The following is a 24,741-nucleotide window of genomic DNA, read 5'->3' on the forward strand; positions in this document are numbered from 1 at the left end:
TTTGTGGAAAAAAAAAAAGCAGATCACAGACATGACACAAAACTAAAGTCATTTCAAATGGCAACTTTCTGGCTTTAAGAAACACTATAAGAAATCAAGAAAAAAGATTGTGACAGTCAGTAACGGTTACTTTTTTAGACCAAGCAGAGGAAAAAAATATGGAATCACTCAATTCTGAGGAATAAATTATGGAATCACCCTGTAAATTTCCATCCCCCAAACTAAAACCTGCATCAAATCAGATCTGCTGGTTTACATTGACCCTATGCCATGACATTGATCCTATGTGTCTTTTTGCAAGGAACGTTTTCACAGTTTTTGCTCTATGGCAAGATGCATTATCATCTTGAAAAATGATTTCATCATCCCCAAACATCCTTTCAATTGTCCAAAATATCAACATAAACGTGTGCATTTATTGATGATGTAATGACAGCCATCTCCCCAGTGCCTTTACCTGACATGCAGCCCCATATCATCAATGACTGTAGAAATTTAGATGTTCTCTTCAGGCAGTCATCTTTATAAATCTCATTGGAACGGCACCAAACAAAAGTGCCAGCATCATCACCTTGCCCAATGCAGATTTGAGATTCATCACTGAATATCACTTTCATCCAGTCATCCACAGTCCACGATTGCTTTTCCTTAACCCATTGTAACCTTGTTTATTCTGTTTAGGTGTTAATGATGGCTTTCGTTTAGCTTTTCTGTATGTAAATCCCATTTCCTTTAGGCGGTTTCTTACAGTTCAGTCATAGACGTTGACTCCAGTTTCCTCCCATTCGTTCCTCATTTGTTTTGTTGTGCATTTTTGGATTTTTGAGACATATTGCTTTAAGTTTTCTGTCTTGACGCTGTGATGTCTTCCTTGGTCTACCAGTATGTTTGCCTTTAACAACCTTCCCATGTTTTTTGTATTTGGTCCTGAGTTTAGACACAGCTGACTGTGAACAACCAACATCTTTTGCAACATTGCATGATGATTTACTCTCTTTTAAGAGTTTGATAATCCTCTCCTTTGTTTCAACTGACATCTCTCGTGTTGGAGCCATGATTCATGTCAGTCCACTTGGTGCAACAGCTCTCCAAGGTGTGATCACTCCTTTATAGATGCAGACTAATGAGCAGATCTGATATGATGCAGGTGTTAGTTTTGGGAATGAAAATTTACAGGGTGATTCCATAATTTTTTCCTCAGAATTGAGTGATTCCATATTTTTTTCCTCTGCTTGGTCTAAAAAAGTAACCGTTACTGACTGCCACAATCTTTTTTTCTTGATTTCTTATAGTGTTTCTTAAAGCCAGAAAGTTGCCATTTGAAATGACTTTAGTTTTGTGTCATGTGTGATCTGCTTTTTTTCTACAAAATTAAACAACTGAATGAACATCCTCTGAGGCCGGTGATTCCATAATTTTTGCCAGCGGTTGTAGAAGCATGTGGTTAAAAATAATAAAGCAATCACCTTATTGAGTGCATGTCCAACATGAGGATCTCCATTGGCGTACGGTGGGCCATCATGAAGACAAAACTCTTTCTTGGCCTTCCTCTCTCTCTGCCAGGAGTACAACTCTGCAAATCCACACTCCTAGAAAAGACAGCCCATAATATTTGTGCATCCAAAAAAAAAAACAAAAAAAAAAACATGAACTTTCATGGTGGGGAATGATTGTCCAGTTCTTTGACTCAGATATTTGACTCGGATCAAGAGGCGTATCACTAACACAGATCTCTGATCTGTCTTGTTTTTACATGCAGGCACTCAGGATATTCTGCTCGTTTTTGCCAGATGACCACCCTGATGCATCGAGATGTAGACCAAGAATGGGGAACAGGAACTGAGAACCATGTGTTTGAGAAGCAAGCAAGAACAATAACCTCTTGCACCATTACACCGTTTATTTCCAAAAGGGAACATAAGCGCTCAGTTTTAGCCGTGCAGCCATGCTAATCTACACAGTTCACACCCAAATCCACCGCTTTTTGTAGATGACTTCCAGAGTGGTTAAATCTGAAAAAGCCAGCACCTTCTGTGTGCGTGTGGAGAGGTAAGTATTTTTTTATGTGATCGCCTGTGTTTGTTTGTTGGTTAGTTAACAGTCTCATGGGCGCTGTTCTGCATCTATCATCATCATCAAAAAAATTGGATATATGGTTCAGTTAACCCTAGAATAGAGTGAGCTCATTTTTCAAGGTCATAGATCAAGTTTTAAGTCAAGGTCACACAAAAAGTGAATATCACATAATCAGCCATAGCTTGGGAACTGTTCACCACAGAAAATTCCAATTTGGCTCATATTGTTCTTCTTAGGGAGACGCTTTCTGATTGACCTTGGCCTTCGATGTTGACCTGCAAAAGTTTGGTCAAGGTCAAAGTTGACCTGATAAATTAATATTCTGTATTTAAATCAGATGTGTGGTCAATGTTTACTGGGAATTTTCAAGTTAAACCACTTGCAGGAGATGGTTGACTTCATGTCAGAACTACTTCAGAAATGTTTGATCAGATTTGAATTTTACCATTTTGAAGTTCCACTTCAGTCAACTTTTATTTCATAGTGTGACATCAAAAGTAACTACTCTGTTGGTGGAGGTACTTGTGCTCTCTGAGCGCAGCTCTAGTTTAACAGTGCAATAGCACTGGTGAAGGTCTAGTGGTTAAAGCATTGGGCTTGAGACCAGAGGATCCTCAGTTCAAATCCCAGCCTGACTGGGAAAGAAAAATCACTAATGACCCTTGGGAAAGGTCCTTAATCCCTTCGTTGCTCTCAGTGTTTAGTTGGCGCCTTGCATGGCAGCAGCCTCACATCGAGGTGAATGTCAGGCATTGATGTGTAAAGTGCTTTGAGCATCTTATGCATATGGAAAATAAATGCAGCCCATTTGCCATTTACCATTTAGCACTGATGGCAGTGTCAATCGCACAAACGATAAGAAAAATTTGAACAGACACAGTGGTTGACAACAGCTGCTGGTTTACTTTTCTGTGTTCACAGTAAAACAGTTTTTAGAACTTAAAAGAAGCATTTTTATGGACAAGGTATCACATACTGCACAGAATGCTTCTGTCCAGCAGACCCCAGAGAGATGAGAGGCGTCACCAGCTGTGCAGAAAAGAGCATTTCTGGACAGGGCCTAGACACAGCCTGGTGTGAAAGTTTTGAGAATGAAGTGCTAATTTCTGAAGAAAATAACTTTGGAATGCCCAGGAGCTACCCATTACACCACTATGAACAGCTTCATTTTCTTGGATGAGATGACAAATCAACATGATTCTGGAGTTTGCATTTTGTAAGGTTACAAAACAAACAAACAAAAACAAAAAACAAAACACACACACACCACCACCAACATACTTGTTTTATCATGGCAAGTGGTTTCATGCTGGTATCACATTTCATCTATGCCAACAACACATCATGCTTCCATTAAGCATCTAACATTAGAGACTTTGTTAAATGTCTTTTTTTATATACACCAAAATTAAAGAAGAGAGACCAAGACCTTAAATACATAAACTGAAAATCTATGTTACTGTGCTGAAGTGGGGCTGGGTGATATGGCAACAATACATAATTACTGTTTTTCCCATAGGCAGCCCGGTGGCTTAGAGGTTAGCACTGTTGCCTCACAGCGAGAAGGTCATGGGTTCAATTCCCGCCTGTGGCCTTTCTGTGTGGAGTTTGCATGTTCTCCCTGTGTTTGTGTGGGTTTCCTCCGTGTGTTCCGGTTTACTCCTACATCCAAAGACATGCGGGTTAGGTGGACTGGAATCTTTAAATTGTCCACTGTGCGAGTGGGTGTGAATGTGTTTGTTTGTCTGTTTGTGGCCCTGGAACAGACTGGCATCCTGTCCTGGGCATACCCTGCCTCGCATTCTATGACTGCTGGGATATTTCTGTGTGGGCTCTCAGTTGTCCAGGTGGTTTCCATAGTAGAGAAGCTTGAATGTTTGACTGGACTGGGTTGCTTGACATGAGGACGTTTCACTTCAAATCACAGAAGCTTCCTCAGCTAAAACTCTTGCTCTGGTAGTCTGACTTCTGTCTGAACTTGTCGAGAACAAACAAAAGCCACAAAAGCTGGAGTTTTAAACCTAACCAGATGCCTCCTACTGAGAGGCAGACTGCTATTGGCTAGTGACTAAACAATCGCTTTAATTAGCACCTATTGTGTTCTAGTTAGCACAATAGGTGGAACTGATCAGTCCCATCGTTAGGAGGGACAGCTACCCTGTCATTAGGAGGGTGCTAGCATTTAATGTGCTGCTGGACGCTGCGTTATATAAAATCATTTTTTTGTAGCGAATTAATCATTGGCTGCGAAAACCATCTCAAATTTTCTGGATAATGGACTGGCTATATACACCACAAGTTGTGCATACTGTGAGGCAGCCATATTGCATTTTGGGATGGTGTTGGCAGTTTATGGAGTAGGAAACTTAAAAATACTGCGAGTTTGGATCAAATATTTAGCTGTGAAATCAGACTATCAGAAAGCTTTTTCGAGTTTGACCTGGGAAGAGCAGAGGAAGCCATATTGCATTTAATATTATACATTAAATTTGAGGGTGGTGCAAATAGGAGTGCACTAAGTCTTAATTTATGCGCCAGTGGCGTACACAGCTTTTACAGTGGAGAAAGCGTTTGGGATAATCTCAAAGGTAATTATTTATAATATTTATATTGTACTGGCTTGGCAAAACATTTGCATTTTCACTCCTTCTTATAAGCATCTGTACAATTATGCTTATTATAGATTTTGACAGTTTGACGCTGTCACTGACCGACCGTGTTTACGTTTTTACACCTCTTGAACTCTGAACCTGGTTGCGCATGCGCATTCCCATAGTGGGAAAAGTTTTATTCATTTGAGAAGTTAACTTTTAGGTGGTCTAACAGCCCCCCCCCCCAAAAAAAAAAAAAAAAATCAACTTAAAGTTGCGTTCCAGACCATTTACTTGTGGACAAAAAGTAACTGGTTTTGCAGCCCTGTGGATTCCACAGGTAAAGCTTATTTTTGGTGTCAAGGAATGTCGTCATAAATGCACCCCTACCATGAAGGTACCAACCTTTTGGATTTGTAGTTCTCGGTCCAGCAGCTTTTGTCCGCTCAGTTTCATCGCAAACTCCGTGTGAGGAAGCAGCACCGTGTGTCGGTACTGCTCCTGAGGAGCCCCGTTCTCTGCGTGCTGCTGCGCGCTGTCTCCGCCAGAACTGACGCCTCGATAGCGGCTGCTGCTGAAGGAAACAGCGCGGTGGAGGAGGCCGCATCCCGGCTGTGACCTCAGTCCCCGTCTCGCTAGCTTGTGGTTTAGTGAACAAACGCGCCGCAGCAGCATGAAGAGACGATGGGGAGAGGGAGAAACGAAACAAACTGAGGAAACCGGCTATTTCTTAATCAACTTGGACAAAAATGAGGCTTACATTCTCCATGCTACCAAAAAAAAAAACAAAACAAACTGAAGCAACGTGTTGGAACAAATGTATCGAAGCTCGGTTTGTTTTACCGCAACGATTCTTCCGCTTCTCCAGTCACGTGATTTCTTCTTCTTCTCTTACTTAGCAGACTAGACGCATCCAAGGCATAAGTCACGTGATTTGCCCTCCCGGAAGTGTTTGTGTTCGCCGCGAAATGTTAAACCTGTGCTCCCGCACCAAACGTCTTTGTGAGTGTTTGGGTTTATTTTCCCCCAGTCACGTGTTAGAGGACAGTGTGTGTGAGTAATGCAGCGTGGGGAAGCGGCCGTCCGTGTAGGAGTGAAGCAGGCGGTCGGAGCTCTCTGCAGGCTGCTAGCAGCCGCTGGTCTGGATTCCGTCCCCAACCCAGAGTCCTTCAGACGGGCTAAAGTCAGCGGAGGAGCCGAGCTGGTAACTCACACTGGCGGCCAATAAATAGTAGAATAATAGTAGCTTAAACAGTAAATAGAAGAATATTTTTGGAAGATGCCGGTAACCGGTGAAGCAGCTGGTTCACCGTGTCGAGCTTTCAAAGCAGAAGTGTGCGAGATGTTTCGATGCCTTGCTTCACCCCCAAGTGAAGCTTACGTCACGCATATCGGTGACGTGTAACACTGATTTGAATTCAGGGCGGGAGTTTAACTCGGTACTAAACGGACAGAATCCATCTGTATTACCTGATTAATTGATTGATTCAGCAGTAACATATTGTTACATTACATAATTCAAAATTTCATTATTATTGCCAAGGATAGTGCAATAAATCCAGAAGGCTTATTTCCATTGCGGTCCTCTAAAACCAAAATTGAGACCCGGCACAGCTGGCAAACATGGTACATGATAAAACACAATAATAATAAAAAACAAACATAAAAAACATAAATACATGAAATAAAATACTAATAATAAAAGAAATCACTGTGGCTATCGTTTGCCATAACCGTCAAGAAGTGACTTTTCACTCTTTTTGAAAAGATTCTTTGGACTCGAGAGCTGAATTGAGAGTGGTAATTCATTCCACAACTTTTTACCGGTGTGATAAAAGGACCAAGAGCTAAAAGTTCCTTCCCTGTTTACAGTAAAAGATGATTGGTTGTTTCTTGTTCTAGATTGAGAACATAATTGAACATTGGACATTAAATACAATGGAGCACGATCATTAAATATCAATCAATCAATCAATCAACTTTTTTCTTGTATAGCGCCAAATCACAACAAACAGTTGCCCCAAGGCGCTCCACATTGCAAGGCAAGGCCATACAATAATTATGAAACACAGTCTACGTCTAAAGCAACATAACCAAGGGATGGTCCAGGGTCACCCGATCCAGCCCTAACTATAAGCCTTAGCGAAAAGGAAAGTTTTAAGCCTAATCTTAAAAGTAGAGAGGGTATCTGTCTCCCTGATCTGAATTGGGAGCTGGTTCCACAGGAGAGGAGCCTGAAAGCTGAAGGCTCTGCCTCCCATTCTACTCTTACAAACCCTAGGAACTACAAGTAAGCCCGCAGTCTGAGAGCGAAGCGCTCTAATGGGGTAATATGGTACTACGAGGTCCCTAAGATAAGATGGGACCTGATTATTCAAAACCTTATAAGTAAGAAGAAGAATTTTAAATTCTATTCTAGCATTAACAGGAAGCCAATGAAGGGAGGCCAACACGGGTGAGATATGCTCTCTCCTGCTAGTCCCCGTCAGTACTCTAGCTGCAGCATTCTGAACCAACTGAAGGCTTTTTAGGGAACTTTTAGGACAACCTGATAATAATGAATTACAATAGTCCAGCCTAGAGGAAATAAATGCATGAATTAGTTTTTCAGCATCACTCTGAGACAAGACCTTTCTGATTTTAGAGATATTGCGTAAATGCAAAAAGGCAGTCCTACATATTTGTTTAATATGCGCTTTGAATGACATATCCTGATCAAAAATAACTCCAAGATTTCTCACAGTATTACTAGAGATCAGGGAAATGCCATCCAGAGTAACGATCTGGTTAGACACCATGCTTCTAAGATTTGTGGGGCCAAGTACAATAACTTCAGTTTTATCTGAGTTTAAAAGCAGGAAATTAGAGGTCATCCATGTCTTTATGTCTGTAAGACAATCCTGCAGTTTAGCTAATTGGTGCGTATCCTCTGGCTTCATGGATAGATAAAGCTGGGTATCATCTGCGTAACAATGAAAATTTAAGCAATACCGTCTAATAATACTGCCCAAGGGAAGCATGTATAAAGTGAATAAAATTGGTCCTAGCACAGAACCTTGTGGAACTCCATAATTAACTTTAGTCTGTGAAGAAGATTCCCCATTTACATGAACAAACTGTAATCTATTAGACAAATATGATTCAAACCACCGCAGCGCAATGCCTTTAATACCTATGACATGCTCTAATCTCTGTAATAAAATTTTATGGTCAACAGTATCAAAAGCAGCACTGAGGTCCAACAGAACAAGCACAGAGATAAGTCCACTGTCCGAAGCCATAAGAAGATCATTTGTAACCTTCACTAATGCTGTTTCTGTACTATGATGAATTCTAAAACCTGACTGAAACTCTTCAAATAGACCATTCCTCTGCAGGTGATCAGTTAGCTGTTTTACAACTACCCTCTCAAGAATCTTTGAGAGAAAAGGAAGGTTGGAGATTGGCCTATAATTAGCTAAGATAGCTGGGTCAAGTGATGGCTTTTTAAGTAATGGTTTAATTACTGCCACCTTAAAGGCCTGTGGTACATAACCAACTAACAAAGATAGATTGATCATATTTAAGATTGAAGCATTAAATAATGGTAAGACTTCCTTGAGCAGCCTGGCAGGAATGGGGTCTAATAAGCATGTTGATGGTTTGGATGAAGTAACTAATGAAAATAACTCAGACAGAACAATCGGAGAGAAAGAGTCTAACCAAATACCGGCATCACTGAAAGCAGCCAAAGATAACGATACATCTTTGGGATGGTTATGAGTAATTTTTTCTCTAATAGTCAAAATTTTGTTAGCAAAGAAAGTCATGAAGTCATTACTAGTTAAAGTTAATGGAATACTCAGCTCAATAGAGCTCTGACTCTTTGTCAGCCTGGCTACAGTGCTGAAAAGAAACCTGGGGTTGTTCTTATTTTCTTCAATTAGTGATGAGTAGAAAGATGTCCTAGCTTCACGAAGGGCTTTCTTATAGAGCAACAAACTCTTTTTCCAGGCTAAGTGAAGATCTTCTAAATTAGTGAGACGCCATTTCCTCTCCAACTTACGGGTTATCTGCTTTAAGCTACGAGTTTGTGAGTTATACCACGGAGTCAGACACTTCTGATTTAAAGCTCTCTTTTTCAGAGGAGCTACAGCATCCAAAGTTGTCTTCAATGAGGATGTAAAACTATTGACAAGATACTCTAACTCCCTTACAGAGTTTAGGTAGCTACTCTGCTCTGTGTTGGTATATGACATTAGAGAACATAAAGAAGGAATCATATCCTTAAACCTAGTTACAGCGCTTTCTGAAAGACTTCTAGTGTAATGAAACTTATTCCCCACTGCAGGGTAGTCCATCAGGGTAAATGTAAATGTTATTAAAAAATGATCAGACAAAAGGGAGTTTTCAGGGAATACTGTTAAGTCTTCTATTTCCATACCATCAGTCAGAACAAGATCTAAAATATGATTAAAGTGGTGGGTGGACTCATTTACTTTTTGAGCAAAGCCGATAGAGTCTAATAATAGATTAAATGCAGTGTTGAGGCTGTCATTCTCAGCATCTGTGTGGATGTTAAAATCGCCCACTATAATTATCTTATCTGAGCTAAGCACTAAGTCAGACAAAAGGTCTGAAAATTCACAGAGAAACTCACAGTAATATGTTATACATATGGCCTAGTTTGAGTTGATGTACACGATACTCAACCGGTAGAAGATCAACCTTCACAAACTCCTGCACTCCAAGATGACTTTGAGGTGGGAGGTCCAGCAGGAAATGAATCACCTTGTTCTGTACCAGTTGTAGTTGGGACTTCAAATGTTTAATAAGGCCACTGTACCAAGAGGCACAAGCATAGCCAAAGTGACACTGAATCAAAGCAAAAACAAGAAGTTTTTTAATATCTAAATCAAAATTTTGTGCCTTTCGATATAAGAATTTGAGTTTGTGGATTTTGATATTACTTTATTTACTGTGCTTTCCCCTGATAGTGATTGCTCCAAAACTACACCTACTTACACTTACTTGTTGCTTTGATTCAAAGTCACACCCACCCTATTTGACCTGTACAGAACTTTTACTACGCAGCTTATGCTTGGCAGCTTATGCTTGGAAGCAAACAGTATCAACTCTGTTTTTCCCAAATGTAACAAGAGTTTGTTATCCACCAACCAATCTCGTACAACCGAGAGCTCTGAACAGAGGGTTTCCTGTATTAAAGACACATCTTTATCAGAGACAAGGAGTGCTGTATCATCAGCGTAAAGCACGAGTTTACAACTGACCGCACCAGACAAATCATTCACATAAACAAGAAACAACGGTCCCAGAATCGAGCCCTGCGGTACACCACATACCACTTTCTGGGATGAAATAACACCATTCACGTCCACAACTTGTCAGCCAATTAAATATGATTTAAACCATTCTACAGTATGTACTCCTGTTCCCAAGACACCATGGTCTACTGTATCAAATGCCTTCTGTAAATCAAGCATCACTATCCCCGTGTAGTGACCTTTATCACATTCCTTCCTGATATAGTCACACAAGTACATCAAACATGTATCAGTTGAATAGTTAGATCTAAACCCTGATTGGAGTTCATATAAGAGATTGCGTGGGGTTTTTTTGGGAGGGGGAGCGTTTTGGCGCGTGTTATTACTATAGCTTCAACGACTGACAACTAGAGAGAGAGATTTAGATCAGATTAGCATGAGAGATAAACCATCATGCATTTTATATGCTCACATTGGCAGATAGACATTCAGACACTATAAATCAAATCAATTTTATTTATATAGCGCCAAATCACAACAAACAGTTGCCCCAAGGCGCTTTATATTGTAAGGCAAAAGCCATACAATAATTACAGAAAAACCCCAACGGTCAAAACGACCCCCTGTGAGCAAGCACTTGGCGACAGTGGGAAGGAAAAACTCCCTTTTAACAGGAAGAAACCTCCAGCAGAACCAGGCTCAGGGAGGGGCAGTCTTCTGCTGGGACTGGTTGGGGCTGAGGGAGAGAACCAGGAAAAAGACATGCTGTGGAGGGGAGCAGAGATCGATCACTAATGATTAAATGCAGAGTGGTGCATACAGAGCAAAAAGAGAAAGAAACACTCAGTGCATCATGGGAACCCCCCAGCAGTCTAAGTCTATAGCAGCATAACTAAGGGATGGTTCAGGGTCACCTGATCCAGCCCTAACTATAAGCTTTAGCAAAAAGGAAAGTTTTAAGCCTAATCTTAAAAGTAGAGAGGGTGTCTGTCTCCCTGATCCAAATTGGGAGCTGGTTCCACAGGAGAGGAGCCTGAAAGCTGAAGGCTCTGCCTCCCATTCTACTCTTACAAACCCTAGGAACTACAAGTAAGCCTGCAGTCTGAGAGCGAAGCGCTCTATTGGGGTGATATCGTACTATGAGGTCCCTAAGATAAGATGGGACCTGATTATTCAAAACCTTATAGGTAAGAAGAAGAATTTTAAATTCTATTCTAGAATTAACAGGAAGCCAATGAAGAAGCTGCAGCATTTTGAATTAACTGAAGGCTTTTCAGGGAACTTTTAGGACAACCTGATAATAATGAATTACAATAGTCCAGCCTAGAGGAAATAAATGCATGAATTAGTTTTTCAGCATCACTCTGAGACAAGACCTTTCTAATTTTAGAGATATTGCACAAATGCAAAAAAGCAGTCCTACATATTTGCTTAATATGCGCATTGCAGGACATATCCATCCATCCATTTTCTTCCGCTTTATCCGGAGTCGGGTCGCGGGGGCAGCAGCTCAAGCAAAGCCGCCCAGACCTCCCGATCCACACACACCTCCCCCAACTCCTCCGGGGGAACCCCAAGGCGTTCCCAAGCCAGCCGAGAGATGTAATCCCTCCAGCGTGTCCTGGATCTTCCCCGGGGCCTCCTCCCGGTGGGACGTGCCCAGAAGGACACGTTGAAGGACATATCCTGATCAAAAATGACTCCAAGATTTCTCACAGTATTACTGGAGGTCAGGGTAATGCCATCCAGAGTAAGGATCTGGTTAGACACCATGTTTCTAAGATTTGTGGGGCCAAATACAATAACTTCAGTTTTATCTGAGTTTAAAAGCAGGAAATTAGAGGTCATCCATGTCTTTATGTCTGTAAGACATTCCTGCAGTTTAACTAATTGGTGTGTGTCCTCTGGCTTCATGGATAGATAAAGCTGGGTATCATCTGCATAACAATGAAAATTTAAGCAATGCTTTCTAATAATACTGCCTAAGGGAAGCATGTATAAAGTGAATAAAATTGGTCCTAGCACAGAACCTTGTGGAACTCCATAATTAACCTTAGTCTGTGAAGAAGACTCCCCATTTACATGAACAAATTGTAATCTATAAGATAAATATGATTCAAACCACCGCAGCGCAGTGCCTTAATACCTATGGCATGCTCTAATCTCTGTAATAAAATTTTATGGTCAACAGTATCAAAAGCAGCACTGAGGTCTAACCGGACAAGCACAGAGATGAGTCCACTGTCTGAGGCCATAAGAAGATCATTTGTAACCTTCACTAATGCTGTTTCTGTACTATGATGAATTCTAAAACCTGACTGAAACTCTTCAAATAGACCATTCCTCTGCACATGATCAGTTAGCTGCTTTACAACTACCCTTTCAGAATTTTTGAGAGAAAAGGAAGGTTGGAGATTGGCCTATAATTAGCTAAGATACCTGGGTCAAGTGATGGCTTTTTAAGTAATGGTTTAATTACTGCCACCTTAAAAGCTTGTGGTACATAGCCAACTAATAAAGATAGATTGATCATATTTAAGATCGAAGCATTAATTAATGGTAGGGCTTCCTTGAGCAGCCTGGTAGGAATGGGGTCTAATAGACATGTTGTTGGTTTGAAGGAAGTAACTAATGAAAATAACTCAGACAGAACAATCGGAGAGAAAGAGTCTAACTAAATACCAGCATTACTGAAAGCAGCCAAAGATAACGATATGTCTTTGGGATGGTTATGAGTAATTTTTTCTCTAATAGTTAAAATTTTATTAGCAAAGAAAGTCATGAAGTCATTAGTAGTTAAAGGTATACTCGGCTCAATAGAGCTCTGACTCTGTCAGCCTGGCTACAGTGCTGAAAAGAAACCTGGGGTTGTTCTTATTTTCTTCAATTAGTGATGAGTAGTAAGATGTCCTAGCTTTACGGAGGGCTTTTTTTTATAGAGCAACAGACTCTTTTTCCAGGCTAAGTGAAGATCTTCTAAATTAGTGAGACGCCATTTCCTCTCCAACTTACGGGTTATCTGCTTTAAGCTGCGAGTTTGTGAGTTATACCACGGAGTCAGGCACTTCTGATTTAAGGCTCTAATAATCTATCTCACTCACAGAGATTAGGTAGCTACTCTGCACTGTGTTGGTATATGGCATTGGAGAACATAACAAAGAAGGAATCATATCCTTAAACCTAGTTACAGCGCTTTCCGAAAGACTTCTACTGTAATGAAACTTATTCCCCACTGCTGGGTAGTCCATTAAAGTAAATGTAAATGTTATTAAGAAATGATCAGACAGAAGGGTGTTTTCAGGGAATACTGTTAAGTCTTCAATTTCCATACCATAAGTCAGAACAAGATCTAAGGTATGGTTAAAGTGGTGGGTGGACTCATTTACATTTTGAGTGAAGCCAATTGAGTCTAATAATAGATTAAATGCAGTGTTGAGGCTGTCATTCTCAGCATCTATGTGGATGTTAAAATCGCCCACTATAATTATCTTATCTGAGCAAAGCACTAAGTCAGACAAAAGGTCTGAAAATTCACAGCGAAACTATACACACTGATTTACATACTTGCACATATTAAGTGCACATCCACAGGCAGAATAAGTGTGAGAACATTAGAAACTGTTTGTGTGATCATCTGTGAAGAGAGTGTTTGAGATTGAGAGTGTGAGGAAAGGAGACATTGGGAGGCAGCTGTTTATCCAACACTCTACAAGATGCACAAAATCTATCTTCATGTGCCACTAATGTCTGTGCCGTGTGGGAGGGTCATCTCCAAAACTGGAGATGTAGTAACAAAGAAGAGGAACAGACTCTAGAAGCTCCAGATCCCCTTGATTTTGTAACAACTATAGTCATAACAGTCCCTAGTTGCACAAGCTTTTCTCCATTTATAGCTCTCTTACATACAATATTTTATGATGGTACAATCACATTATAACACAAGTATATTATTAATGTCTTTAAATGAAAATATAGTAAAGATTTTAAGATGCACATAGAACCTTTATTATTAAACATGCATAGCAGGTCCTTACTGTTTCATGACATCTTGCTCTATTTTTTGCAAGTGCTATGTTGAAGATTGGCCAGCAGATGTCACCATATATCATTTCTTCGTTTTCTCCATCACTTCACTACGTTATAATTCTTATGTAATTGCAAAGTTATTTTATATAAAGGCAGATCTACTGTGAGAAGCACAGCTGGATCTACGGGATGTGAAAAGGTTCAAATAGTTTCTTTCTTTCTGCAGAGCTTATAAACCACTAATTCTCTGCAGTTTAAACACCTTTTATGTTTCTACACAAATAGCTTATTTGTGTCAAACTGACTAGATAGTTTTACATGTTACATATTTTTTTACATTTTACATGTTATAGAAGCATTGTATACAGTCAACTGTTTGTTTCTGCTTTTTTCCCACAGGAGTAACATCTACCCAAAAGGGAAAACAATAATAATAAGTAATACACCCTCCCAACATGATGTGAACTATATTTATTTACAGTCTTATGCATGCATATTTATTTTGGGTACTTGGATTGCCCAAACAACTTGTGTGGTCATGTATCACAGGCAATATGTTAGAAATAAATAAATATGCATCAGTTAAAAGAAATACTGACAGCAACAGTCCTGATTCTGTCATTAACGTAGGCTGCGGACCATCCAAAGAGATACAATTTATGTGGTAACTTACTGAGATTGTGTGTAATCACTGTTTTTCAGGAGGGCCAGTTGTGGCAGCTGCTGAGCAACATCCTTCAGATGACTGGCGTCATTCTGTGTGAATCTGGCTCACAGCTAAAAGGTCAGTAGTGGGATTTGTCCTCGATCTGTGACTGATTTACTTTACTGATGCTGTGTGTTGTGTTTAAAGTTTCTGTTGAGTGTCCTGTCAGTGTGTCTGTCTTCTCATCAAAATATCTCCTCAGTGTTCAGTCTCTGCTGTATTGGCTTTACTTCATTCCACTGATTGCCATCTCAGTTTTCTCAAGTGTTTGTCATACTTATTATAGCAAAGCAGAGGAAGTAAAATAAATGCTTGTTTCACTTACCTCTACTAAAGTGTCTTGAAGGGCTGTTTTAATTGGACACGTGAGTGCATGACTGGTTTTTCCTCCTTCTGTGTACAGTCTCGGAGCGCAGGAAGCTGGTGGTTGCAGGCCTCTGGCAGACTGGATACTACGCTGACTGGATTTGTGGGAGGGAGGGGGGCGAAGGAGGTGAGACGGGGACGGTCTCCAGCAGAGATCTCCTCTTAGCGTTGGGCTGGCTGCTCGCTGCAGGAACACTGGAGAAGATGGTCACTCTGCGGGCAAAACACCTGGACAGAATGTTACTCACATCCACACCGGTGGTGAGTCCTACGGCGATGCAGAAGCATTACGGTTCCTATTACGCCTTGCTACTAGGCATGAGATCATCAAATCACCAGTACATATGTGTACTGACACAAGCTACATTGTACAGTGTTTACGAGGTCTGTCCAAAAAGTATCAGACCTTTTTATTTTTTTCAAAAACCATATGGATTTGAATCATGTGTGCTTGCATGAGCCAACCTTGAGCCTTCATGCGCATATGCGTGAGTTTTTTCACGCCCGTCGGTTGCATCATTCGCCTGTGAGCAGGCTTCGTGTGAGCACTGGTCCTCCCCCATCGTTGGATTTTCATTGCGAGGAAAATGTCTGAATGATTTGGAGCTTTGCTGCATCAAATTTTTCCAGAAACTGTGAGAGACAGCCAGGTGGAAACCATTCGGAAGATTCAGACGGCTTTCGGTGACGATCCTGTGGGCATCACACAGATTAAGGAGTGTTACAAACGGTTTAAAGATGGCGCACAATGGCGGAGGGTGCGCCGCGCTCCGAGCGGCCATCAACAGGCTGAAACGACCAGATCATTTCCAAAGTGAACGCTGTGTTGATCCGGGACGTCGTCTGACTACCAGAGAAATTGCAGAACAGGTGGACATCAGCACTTTTTCAGCACATTCCACTGTTACAGGAGATTTTGTAATGAAAGACATGCAGAAGTTGGAAGTCTCACAGGACATGTGACATGTCCAGCTCTTACACAATTCCTCGGATACTCACTCGACTGAAAAGCCACTGAAAGCCGTCTGAATCTTCCGAATGGTTTCCACCTGGCTGTCTCTCACAGTTTCTTGAAAAATTTGATTCAGCGCTGCTCCAATCGTTCAGACATTTTCCTTGCAATGAAAATCCAAAGATGGGGGAGGACCAGTGCTCACTCAAAGCCTACTCACAGGCGAATGACGCAACTGACAGGCGTGAAAAAACTCAAGCATGTGCACGAAGGTTCAAGGTTGGCTCATGCAAGCACACATGATGTGGATAAAACGGCTGTAATCTTGACTGAATTCCACAAAATAATAAACTATTTAAAATATATTAGGTGCATTCAAAAAGTGCCCAATCATTGGCTGTGAAAATTACAATTACTTACCTGGGGTTTGGAATCCTGGAATCAAGTAGTCTTCTTGGGGCTGCACACACTTCTCCCAGCAGTTCTGCCATTGTTGGAAGCATCATCGCTAAAAGCCTGCAGAATCCTGTGAAGGGTTTCCAACTGGGAATCGCCAAGCTTTTGGCAAAATTTGATACACTACCTTTGGTCCAGGTGTTCTGTCTGTTGTGGTACTGTAGTACCGGGAACTAGAAGTGGACTGAAGATAATGCAAGGCAGGAGTAAAGAAAAATGGTTTAGTACAATAATGCTGGACAACCAAATAGTGAAACTGCAAATGACTGAGACCAGGAGATGGAGACGCTGGAGGCCGGGCTGCAGGTGCGGGGAAACTAGGTGGGCCAGTGGAACTGGTGGTGGCTGCGTACACCCCATGGAGTAGAATTATCTTGCGGCGTCCTTCTGTCTTGACGAGGCTTACGTAGGTGCCGCTGATTTGATGCAGGTGTGCCGCAGGTGTTGGTGCGGATCAGCTCCACTGGCAGGGAAACACAGGAAGGAGGAGAGAAAAACAAAACAGGGACCAGGCCAATTCCCCAGACCACAACACCGTCATGTTGTATTCACTGTTGTAAATGGAGAAACAATAAGCCCTCCTTTGTAGGTTTTGTTAATGACTTTAAATTATTTTTCTTTTCTCTCCAAAAGGTGAAATCTAAGGTGGCGTGTAAAATCCACAGGATATAAACTCTGTTACTTTTATGAAATGACCTTGCTCCTTATCTGACACTGGGTAATGCCCCTTTTGATTTTGTTCTTGTTTGTTTGTTTTTATTTTTGTCTGTTTTTGTTTGATGTATTTGTCTCCTCTATGAGATATTGTAATTCAATTTCTTCTTAATTAAAAAAAAAAGAGAAGAAGAAGAACCTGCAGGCTGCGTTCTCACCTTTTTTTGGTGCAAGTAATTTTTTGTTACTAGCACCAGTGCAAGTAGGTTAAAAATGTATTTTTATGTATATACATCGTAGATAATTGGCTTGGCAGGACATGCACTCTGGCAAAATAATTTCCTTTGGGATTAATAAAGTTCTTTCTTATTCTTATTCATTTATGGGTTATGAAAACTCAATAGCCATTTGCTAACAAGCTAAAGTTAGCAATGAGTTGAGTGCCTCCATTGTGAGCAAATGGATTTATAATGTGCTTAAAAACATACTTGGTTACAATTTTGCTTAAAAAAGTTATTGCACAACTCCAGGTAATTTAAAAAAAAATGATGATGTAACGCTATGTGGCGTTTGAGGTTTTTGTGGAGAGATGAACAGAAACACAGATTTGGGCCTTAAAGATTGATGTGATGTAATAGTCTTTCTTGTAATCTGATTAAATATTTATACGGTTAATAAGTTGTAATGTCTTTTTGGTTATGAAACTTTAACACCGATCCTGTGGATGTTGGCATTTCCTCCTGGTGAACATGGGTTCCACAGTACATCAGTATGCTGTGATCCTGGTTCACTGTTCACTCCTGTCTATCTGTAATCTCTGTGTCATAGGTGGACCCTGAGATTTCTGCAGATGTCCAGTTCCAGTTAGATTCCACCTCCCTTAGGAAACATCAGTGGCTTGTTGGCTGTGTTCGATTCCACGGGCGCACCCTGTTGTCCATGCAGGCAGAGCGCGCCTGCTTGCTTCATGCAGTAAGTCCACGATAACGTGAAAGTTTAGAGTGGCTTACAAATCTGAAAATTGATGAACGCAGAATTAAACATTCAAACTAGGGCTCAAAAATACCGGTATATTAAATTTCAAGAACGTTAAGCCGGTATCCCATTATTGATTTGTGGCCCGATTGCCTTCCAGGTTCCAAAAATAAGGAAATCAGTTCTGATTCATCACAATAACAGTCTAAAGTTGTGTGTCATATTATACACCAGGTTATTCTTGAGCACATGCAACAGCCCCTTGACAGAGGATCTCCTGGGGATGCTCACAACAGTACTGAGACACAGTCTGTTTGTGGTTAGTACAAAGCTAAAACATACTTACGGTGTTCACACCTGAAAATTGTCTTCCATTGAAGAGTGTAGCATTCTTTTCATGGAATTGTTTATGTTTCCAGAAGAGATTTAAAGAGGTGAGTGAACAGTGGGTCTTTGAACGCACCGCCCTGCACACACATTGACCACTGTGCTCTACTGCCTGGTCCGGTCATTTTCATCCTGCTGCAAAGAAATCTCCACAAATAATAATACAATCTGCATTGTATTTTAGTTTTATCTTACATTGTAGTCTGGCATCAGAATAACTGAGCAGTCAAATCCACATTCAAGCAGTGATAATTTATTTCAAGATACGCTAATGAAGTAAGAACCAAAGCCATCTTTAAAATGACAGTAAAAATGACAGTAAAAGACAAATATGACCCTCCATCTGCACAAATTGCATCTGATTTATTTACGTTTTGAACATGTTCAAAGCCCTCCCAGTTGGACACAATTTTGTACAACACTACAGTTGTCACAGATTACACACATTTTCATTCCCTGACTAATTCCATTGTTTTATACACAAAAAAAAGTCCACAATCAGGTGTTGTAAATCGTCAATGGGAGACTGGCTTTACAGATTGATTAATTCAACATTGAAATGCACCAGTGTGCACATATGCAAACCCATTTTTGGTAAGTGGTGAATTCAGGCTTTTGTACATTTCTTTGGCCTGGATCACTCCAGGATATTGTCACAGTAACAACAGCTGCGATGCTTAGTTGAAAATTGCATTAAACTAATTTATATTTAAATGTAATTGAGAAATCCGTGTTTTCTCAGCTTGTTTCTTTCAGTCTTCCCTCTTCTGTGTCCTCTGGTCCCTGTAATCAAAGCTCCACTGTGCTGCAGCAGGTCAGTGTGTTTGCTGATTCATCTGTTTGCAACTGCTGTTTTATGGTCATAGTTATGATGTAAAGGTTTGTGCCAAACAAATTACTACAATTATTTTTATTTGTATGACATTAAAATAAAAAAAATGTTTCTACAAGCTGTTAAAACTATGCCTTTTAATCTCAAAGTGAAAACAGAACTTTATAACCTAATGTAAATTATATTTTTGTCCAAGGCCAAAATATGGCCTAAGACTTTGCATTCGTCCATCTGTCCGGGCTCAGGATAAGTCCAGTCCTGTTACTGCCAGGGTTTTCAAATTTACAGGGAACATTCTTGGGACACAGACCCTGGACAAGTTCAAAGATGGGTAACCTTGACCTATTCTAATGGGTCAAAAGGTCACATTCTGTTTCCCATTTTTATGCTCATACGGCCGAGAACTTTTGGGACACAGCTGTAAGTTGGTTTTTGGCCGTCAAGCCATCTTATTTTTGCCAAAAGTTGACTTCTCCAATGAATAAACGCTTGAGACCTTTTCACACATTTGAGCAGCTTTAGTCGCCATCTAGTGGGTGATGTGAGCATGTTAAGGTTTCTGTACATTTCCTGCTTGAACACAAAATTCATTTAAAAAAGGCTTTTATAAATGTCAGAAATGCATGATTTTGTGGCAGACAGATGTTTGACCTCCCAGTATTAATGTATAAAAATTTGAATTTTGACAGTTTTACAGGTCGCAGACGGTTTTGACAAATGGATGGAAGCACAGCAATTTTTCTTGGCTATCACAACTTATAGTTGTGAAAAATAGAGCTGAAGTCTTAATGTGTTGAAGTGTAAACATGAAACAGTGGTTTATGTTCAAGGTCAGATGTTGATCAAGATCTACATAAATGCAGTTGTAATTAAATGAAGAGCTGCCATTAAACACTAGTTTCTTTTCAGCATACAGTTTATTCACAGTACAGAAAGTTTTGAACAAATAAGAAATCTTAAGAAATAAAAGTACACAGAAGTCCATATAATTTTAATAATCTAATGCATCTCCTGCTCCTTCGTGTCTTCAGGGTATGGTTATTGTGTTCGCGCGATGTGTCAGTTTCAGTTATTGGATTAGTTTATAAGCTCCAATGAGAACAAATGTGCAATGTGACGTTTCATTTTACAGATGTTTTTCAATGTTAAACTTTATTCAGAAAAATCATAACTGACTTGAAGTTAAGTGGGAAGCTAATTGATCCCCTGTTGGTGTTTAAAATGAGCTGAGACGCTAATCCGTGTCACTAGCTGTTAGCTGATTAGCTGAACTGTGCCCACTGCAGCACTTTAATGGTAACTTGGTGAACTAAACTCCATCCTGGGCAAATGTGCTTTTGTATGGTTTTTAAAACTGTGCTTGTGTTTTAGGATTGTGTTCAAATCCGGGAGCTTTGTGTCCTGCTGGAAGCGTATCTGAACTGGAAGCAGGTGGAACAAGACTTCTGGTTGTGGATGGTGAGATAAACACTCGTTACAGAAAACAAGAACATAACTGAGCAGCGACTTTAGTACTTAAAATAAAATTACTTTTGATTCTTGGTCCATTGAAGCAGCTGTCTGCTGCCATCAATATACGGTTGTAGTCAAACGGTGAGCTTCAGTGGTCCCAAATAGGGTGCACCATGAAGAAGAAAAGTTGTAGTTCCATGACTGGCTCCAAGAGTGAGGAAATTCTCAGAGAAGCCAATGTTAAAATGCCCAGTGTTAGAGCAGACATAAGCAGGTTTTGGTCTCTGTAGATAGTTTTCCCCTTCTGTGACCACTGCATAGTTCGTTGTATCCCTGTCCAGTGAGTACCGCTCGCTCAACACAACCCTTTGACAGGACTAACGGTTCAGAAAATAAGTGAATTATTGGACACTGGTTGACTTTGATCCATGAGATCAGTCAAGAAACATGATTTTGCTTATGTAAACCCCCACAGACTTGTGTGCCACCTGCTGGACACAGTCAGGCAAAGATCTGTACAAGCACTAGCATGCATTATGATGGCCAATGGAAAGTAGGTGGGCCAGTCTTTGTAGAACCTGTATGTTTTGACCACTTTGACGTTCAACCCTGGTTTGGAGTCTGAAGAGACCATCGCTGTTGAAGCTGGTCACAGAGGAGACCGGTGCAGGAGCAGGTCTTGGCTGGACCTTTCAGGACCTGGGATGGGTGTAATGGACATCACAGCATTTGCTTTGCCAAAAAATGAATAAAAATCTGTAATGATCTGGATTTTTAATTACTGGCAGGTTTTCAATACAGCACTTGGTTTCAAACAAGAAGAATATCACAGCCAGAGCCAATCAGAGGCAGCGAAGAGTGAGCCTTCATATGATGACAGTGGATTAAAAACCAACACACACACACACTGGTGCAGCCAGTAAGTGTTTCGTAGCACCTGACAGATTATTGTTTGCACTCTGGAGTGTTGTTGCAGTTAAACTGCAGGAATGTTTGATTTGTCTACAAATGTGGGGATGGAGAGAGGAAAAGAAAAAATAAATCCATTTGGTATGTCAGAGCATATCGAAGGAGTGACACGACCCTGTTTGAGGAGACCTTTGGACTGCTCTATGATGACGCCCTCTGCTCTGGAAATATAGGACAGTGTGGTGACCTGCCATCTGACAGAAGCCCCCATTCAGAATCCTACAAATGCATGCAGCAGGACCACACGTTGTCACCATGGAAACCAAGGGTTAGAGAAATTGGAGGACATGTTGTCAAGACTTCCCACAGGTGCAGGTGAGTGCAACAGAAACATTTTCCATTCCCTCCCAGGATTTACAGATTTTTTGGGGGTTGTAACAGCAGCAGGAATCACTTAGGTTAGATTTTTTTTTTTTTTTTTTTTTTTTTTTTTTTTTTTTTTTTTTTTTTTAAGTTCTCACCCAGCAGAGAGATGAGAAGCAAAATCATTTTATTGTTATAAATAAATAAATGATTGGAACTATTTTTTTTGTAAAATACATAAAACATGAATGAAAATAAAATTTCTCATTCTGACGATAACTCGGCCAGGGCAGATGTTATCCCGCCACAACTACAAACCGTGTTTTCTTTGCTGTACGGGAAGATGCAGTCGGGAATCCTGCAGCGCACATAAACATACAGCAACCCACATTCAAGCTCATCAGGAGAGCTGGTTTTGTCCTTGAGGCTGAGCTTGAGTCTGTGGTGGAGGTGTCAGAGAAGAGGATGCTGAGGAAACTGCTCAGCATCCTGGACAACACCTCCCACCCCCTGCGTGCCACACTGACGTCCTGTCAGAGCACCTTCAGCCACAGACAGAGACCACCGAGGTGCACCACAGAACACCACAGGAGATCTTTCCTACCAGTGGCAATCAGACTGTATAACTCCTCCCCCTTCTGCAGGATGAATACATAATGAACAGAGTTATTCAGAGTAAATTTGTTGTACTTTTTGTAAAAAAAACAACAAAAAAGTTTACTGTTTCTGTACGCTGGCAAAATAATTTGACCTTATCTTATTTTTGAAAGCATAATTACAGGTTATCAGATTGGCTGCAATTTTCAAACCACTAGATGTCGTTGAAACCTCCTTCTGTCGGCCCCTTTAAGAGTAAAGTCACAGTTGCTGTGTAGTTCCAGTACCACTGCTTTACCACTTTAGAAACAGTTTATATTGAAATTTTAACAAGAATGCATGCCTCAAATCACAAAGCGATTTAAATTTCGGGGTCATACCATCCAGCCCGAGTAGCTGTTATCATCCTCTTCCTTTTGTGTTTGTGAGATGTGATTTTGATATTCACACATCAAACATTACAGTGTGTTCACTGGGTTTAAGACTTTTTGCATGGAGTTTAGTGTTTTGGGGGGGTGCTTACAATGATACTGATTGACATTTCTTTAAACTTGATAATAGCATGTAATTGGAATGAAAATGATTTTAATATGTTGTATGAATGAACACAGGGGTGGTGGCCAAGTGGTTGGTGCGCTTGGTTTCAGTGTGGAAGGTTCCTGGTTCAAACCCCACCCTTGCCACATTGCTCCATGTAATGTGGAGCTGCGTCAGGAAGGGCATCCGGTGTAAAACATGGATCTGCTGTGGTCACCCCGAATGAAAGCAAGGCAGCAGCCAAAGGGACTTACTATATGAATGACTGAATGAATTTATTTTGAACAAAGAAACCACAAAAAGGAAAAAAATCCACAAGAAAAATGTCAACCAAAAAAAAACTTGAAAGGGAGTAGGAAGAAATAAACACTTATAAGTTTGTACACCCTTCTGACTATTTATATATTAGAATAAATGACAACTTAATTGGATCACAGCATAAATCCAGGATATTTACATTCCAAAATCCACTCAGCACCTAAAAAACTAAACATATAAACTCCTCATAAAACCTGCTCGTCTGCATGCATCCTTAAAGTTACTTCTGTACATTTTTTTATGTGCTCTCTATCAGTGCTTTTCTGTAATTCTTCATTCAGACCATTTAAAAAAAAATCAAGCCCACAACCTGAAATACACAAACTGTTCATGCGCAAACACGATTTTTTTTTTTCTTAAATTATCACCCTCATGTGTCATAAAACATTTTTTTTAATGTAGCCATGGAAGCAAATTTATTTTTTGCTTGATCTGTGCTGTTTTAAATTTAACTCTATCCCCATATTTCAGTGTATGTGACCTCCAAAAACAGTGTGTTCAAACAAGTTTTGCTTTTTGTCGATGTGAGATAGATTCTTGTTTTTGTAGAGAAACATCGACCACTGAGGCCACTTTGCATTTCGTGGGCACTAAAATGTGCTTTGTGCATCTGTTTGATATTTTTGTGGTAATGTCGCACGCACACACGCTGCAAACAGAAGCGAGTTTTGAAGGCGTGTGCATTATTTGCTACATTGATTGAAATTGTGTTTTATTGTTGAACAGAAAACGGATCAGTTCTTATTCCAGAGAAAGTGTCCAGATAAGGTGATGATTCTGTCCACCTCCAAATAATTCCATTCTGTTCACACGCCGTTACAACTTAAATCATCTGGTCTCTCAGGGAGGACGAGGGGCCAGTGGAGGTGCTGCTGAGGAGAGAAGAGAAAGAGGAGGAGGAGTGAGGTTAGAGGGTGAATTGGACACGTCCTCGTTGTCCATGCGTCTCCTCTCCCAGTCGTACCGCGTCAGGCTGCAGGCTGAGGGGCGGGTCACACACAGCAGACACACGGCAGAGCCCGAGCTCCAGGAGGAGCTGCCGGCGTCTCGCGCCATACCGGAGCTGGCTCAGACTGAGGCGTGGCTGCTGGAGAGGAGGAACAGGAAGAGGCTGGCCAATCGCATCCAGCTGCAGGAGCTGATTGGCAGGCTGGATCAGCTGGTGCTCATCCCGCCGTAGAACTGGAGCTGCACGATGACATCAAACTGAAGATGTTGTGATGTCATCAGCCAGATGAAACATCATCAGACGGTTGGTGAACGTCAGTCAACGCGTTGTG

At 40.8% G+C, this 24,741-nt stretch overlaps 2 protein-coding genes across 2 annotated transcripts in view; one reads left to right on the forward strand and one right to left on the reverse strand.

Annotated features, from left to right (window-relative positions):
• iars2 (isoleucyl-tRNA synthetase 2, mitochondrial) overlaps positions 1 to 5,546 on the reverse strand; it is a 49,977-nt gene extending 44,431 nt beyond the window's left edge. The window contains 2 exon segments of the mRNA XM_034195172.1: positions 1,467 to 1,589; positions 5,073 to 5,546. Coding sequence (XP_034051063.1) covers positions 1,467 to 1,589; positions 5,073 to 5,342 — 393 coding nt within the window. The 5' untranslated portion in view covers positions 5,343 to 5,546.
• A 51-nt stretch (positions 5,547 to 5,597) lies between these two features.
• tedc1 (tubulin epsilon and delta complex 1) lies at positions 5,598 to 24,741 on the forward strand. The gene is made up of 10 exons (XM_034159859.1): positions 5,598 to 5,871; positions 14,660 to 14,741; positions 14,960 to 14,962; positions 15,067 to 15,290; positions 17,920 to 18,063; positions 19,196 to 19,267; positions 20,657 to 20,743; positions 21,880 to 22,077; positions 24,188 to 24,229; positions 24,306 to 24,741. The coding sequence occupies exons 1-10, from the start codon at positions 5,728 to 5,730 to the stop codon at positions 24,639 to 24,641; spliced, it is 1,332 nt and encodes a 443-aa protein (XP_034015750.1). The 5' UTR covers positions 5,598 to 5,727; the 3' UTR covers positions 24,642 to 24,741.

This window comes from Thalassophryne amazonica, chromosome 19, assembly GCF_902500255.1.
Source record: "Thalassophryne amazonica chromosome 19, fThaAma1.1, whole genome shotgun sequence".
NCBI lineage: Eukaryota > Metazoa > Chordata > Actinopteri > Batrachoidiformes > Batrachoididae > Thalassophryne > Thalassophryne amazonica.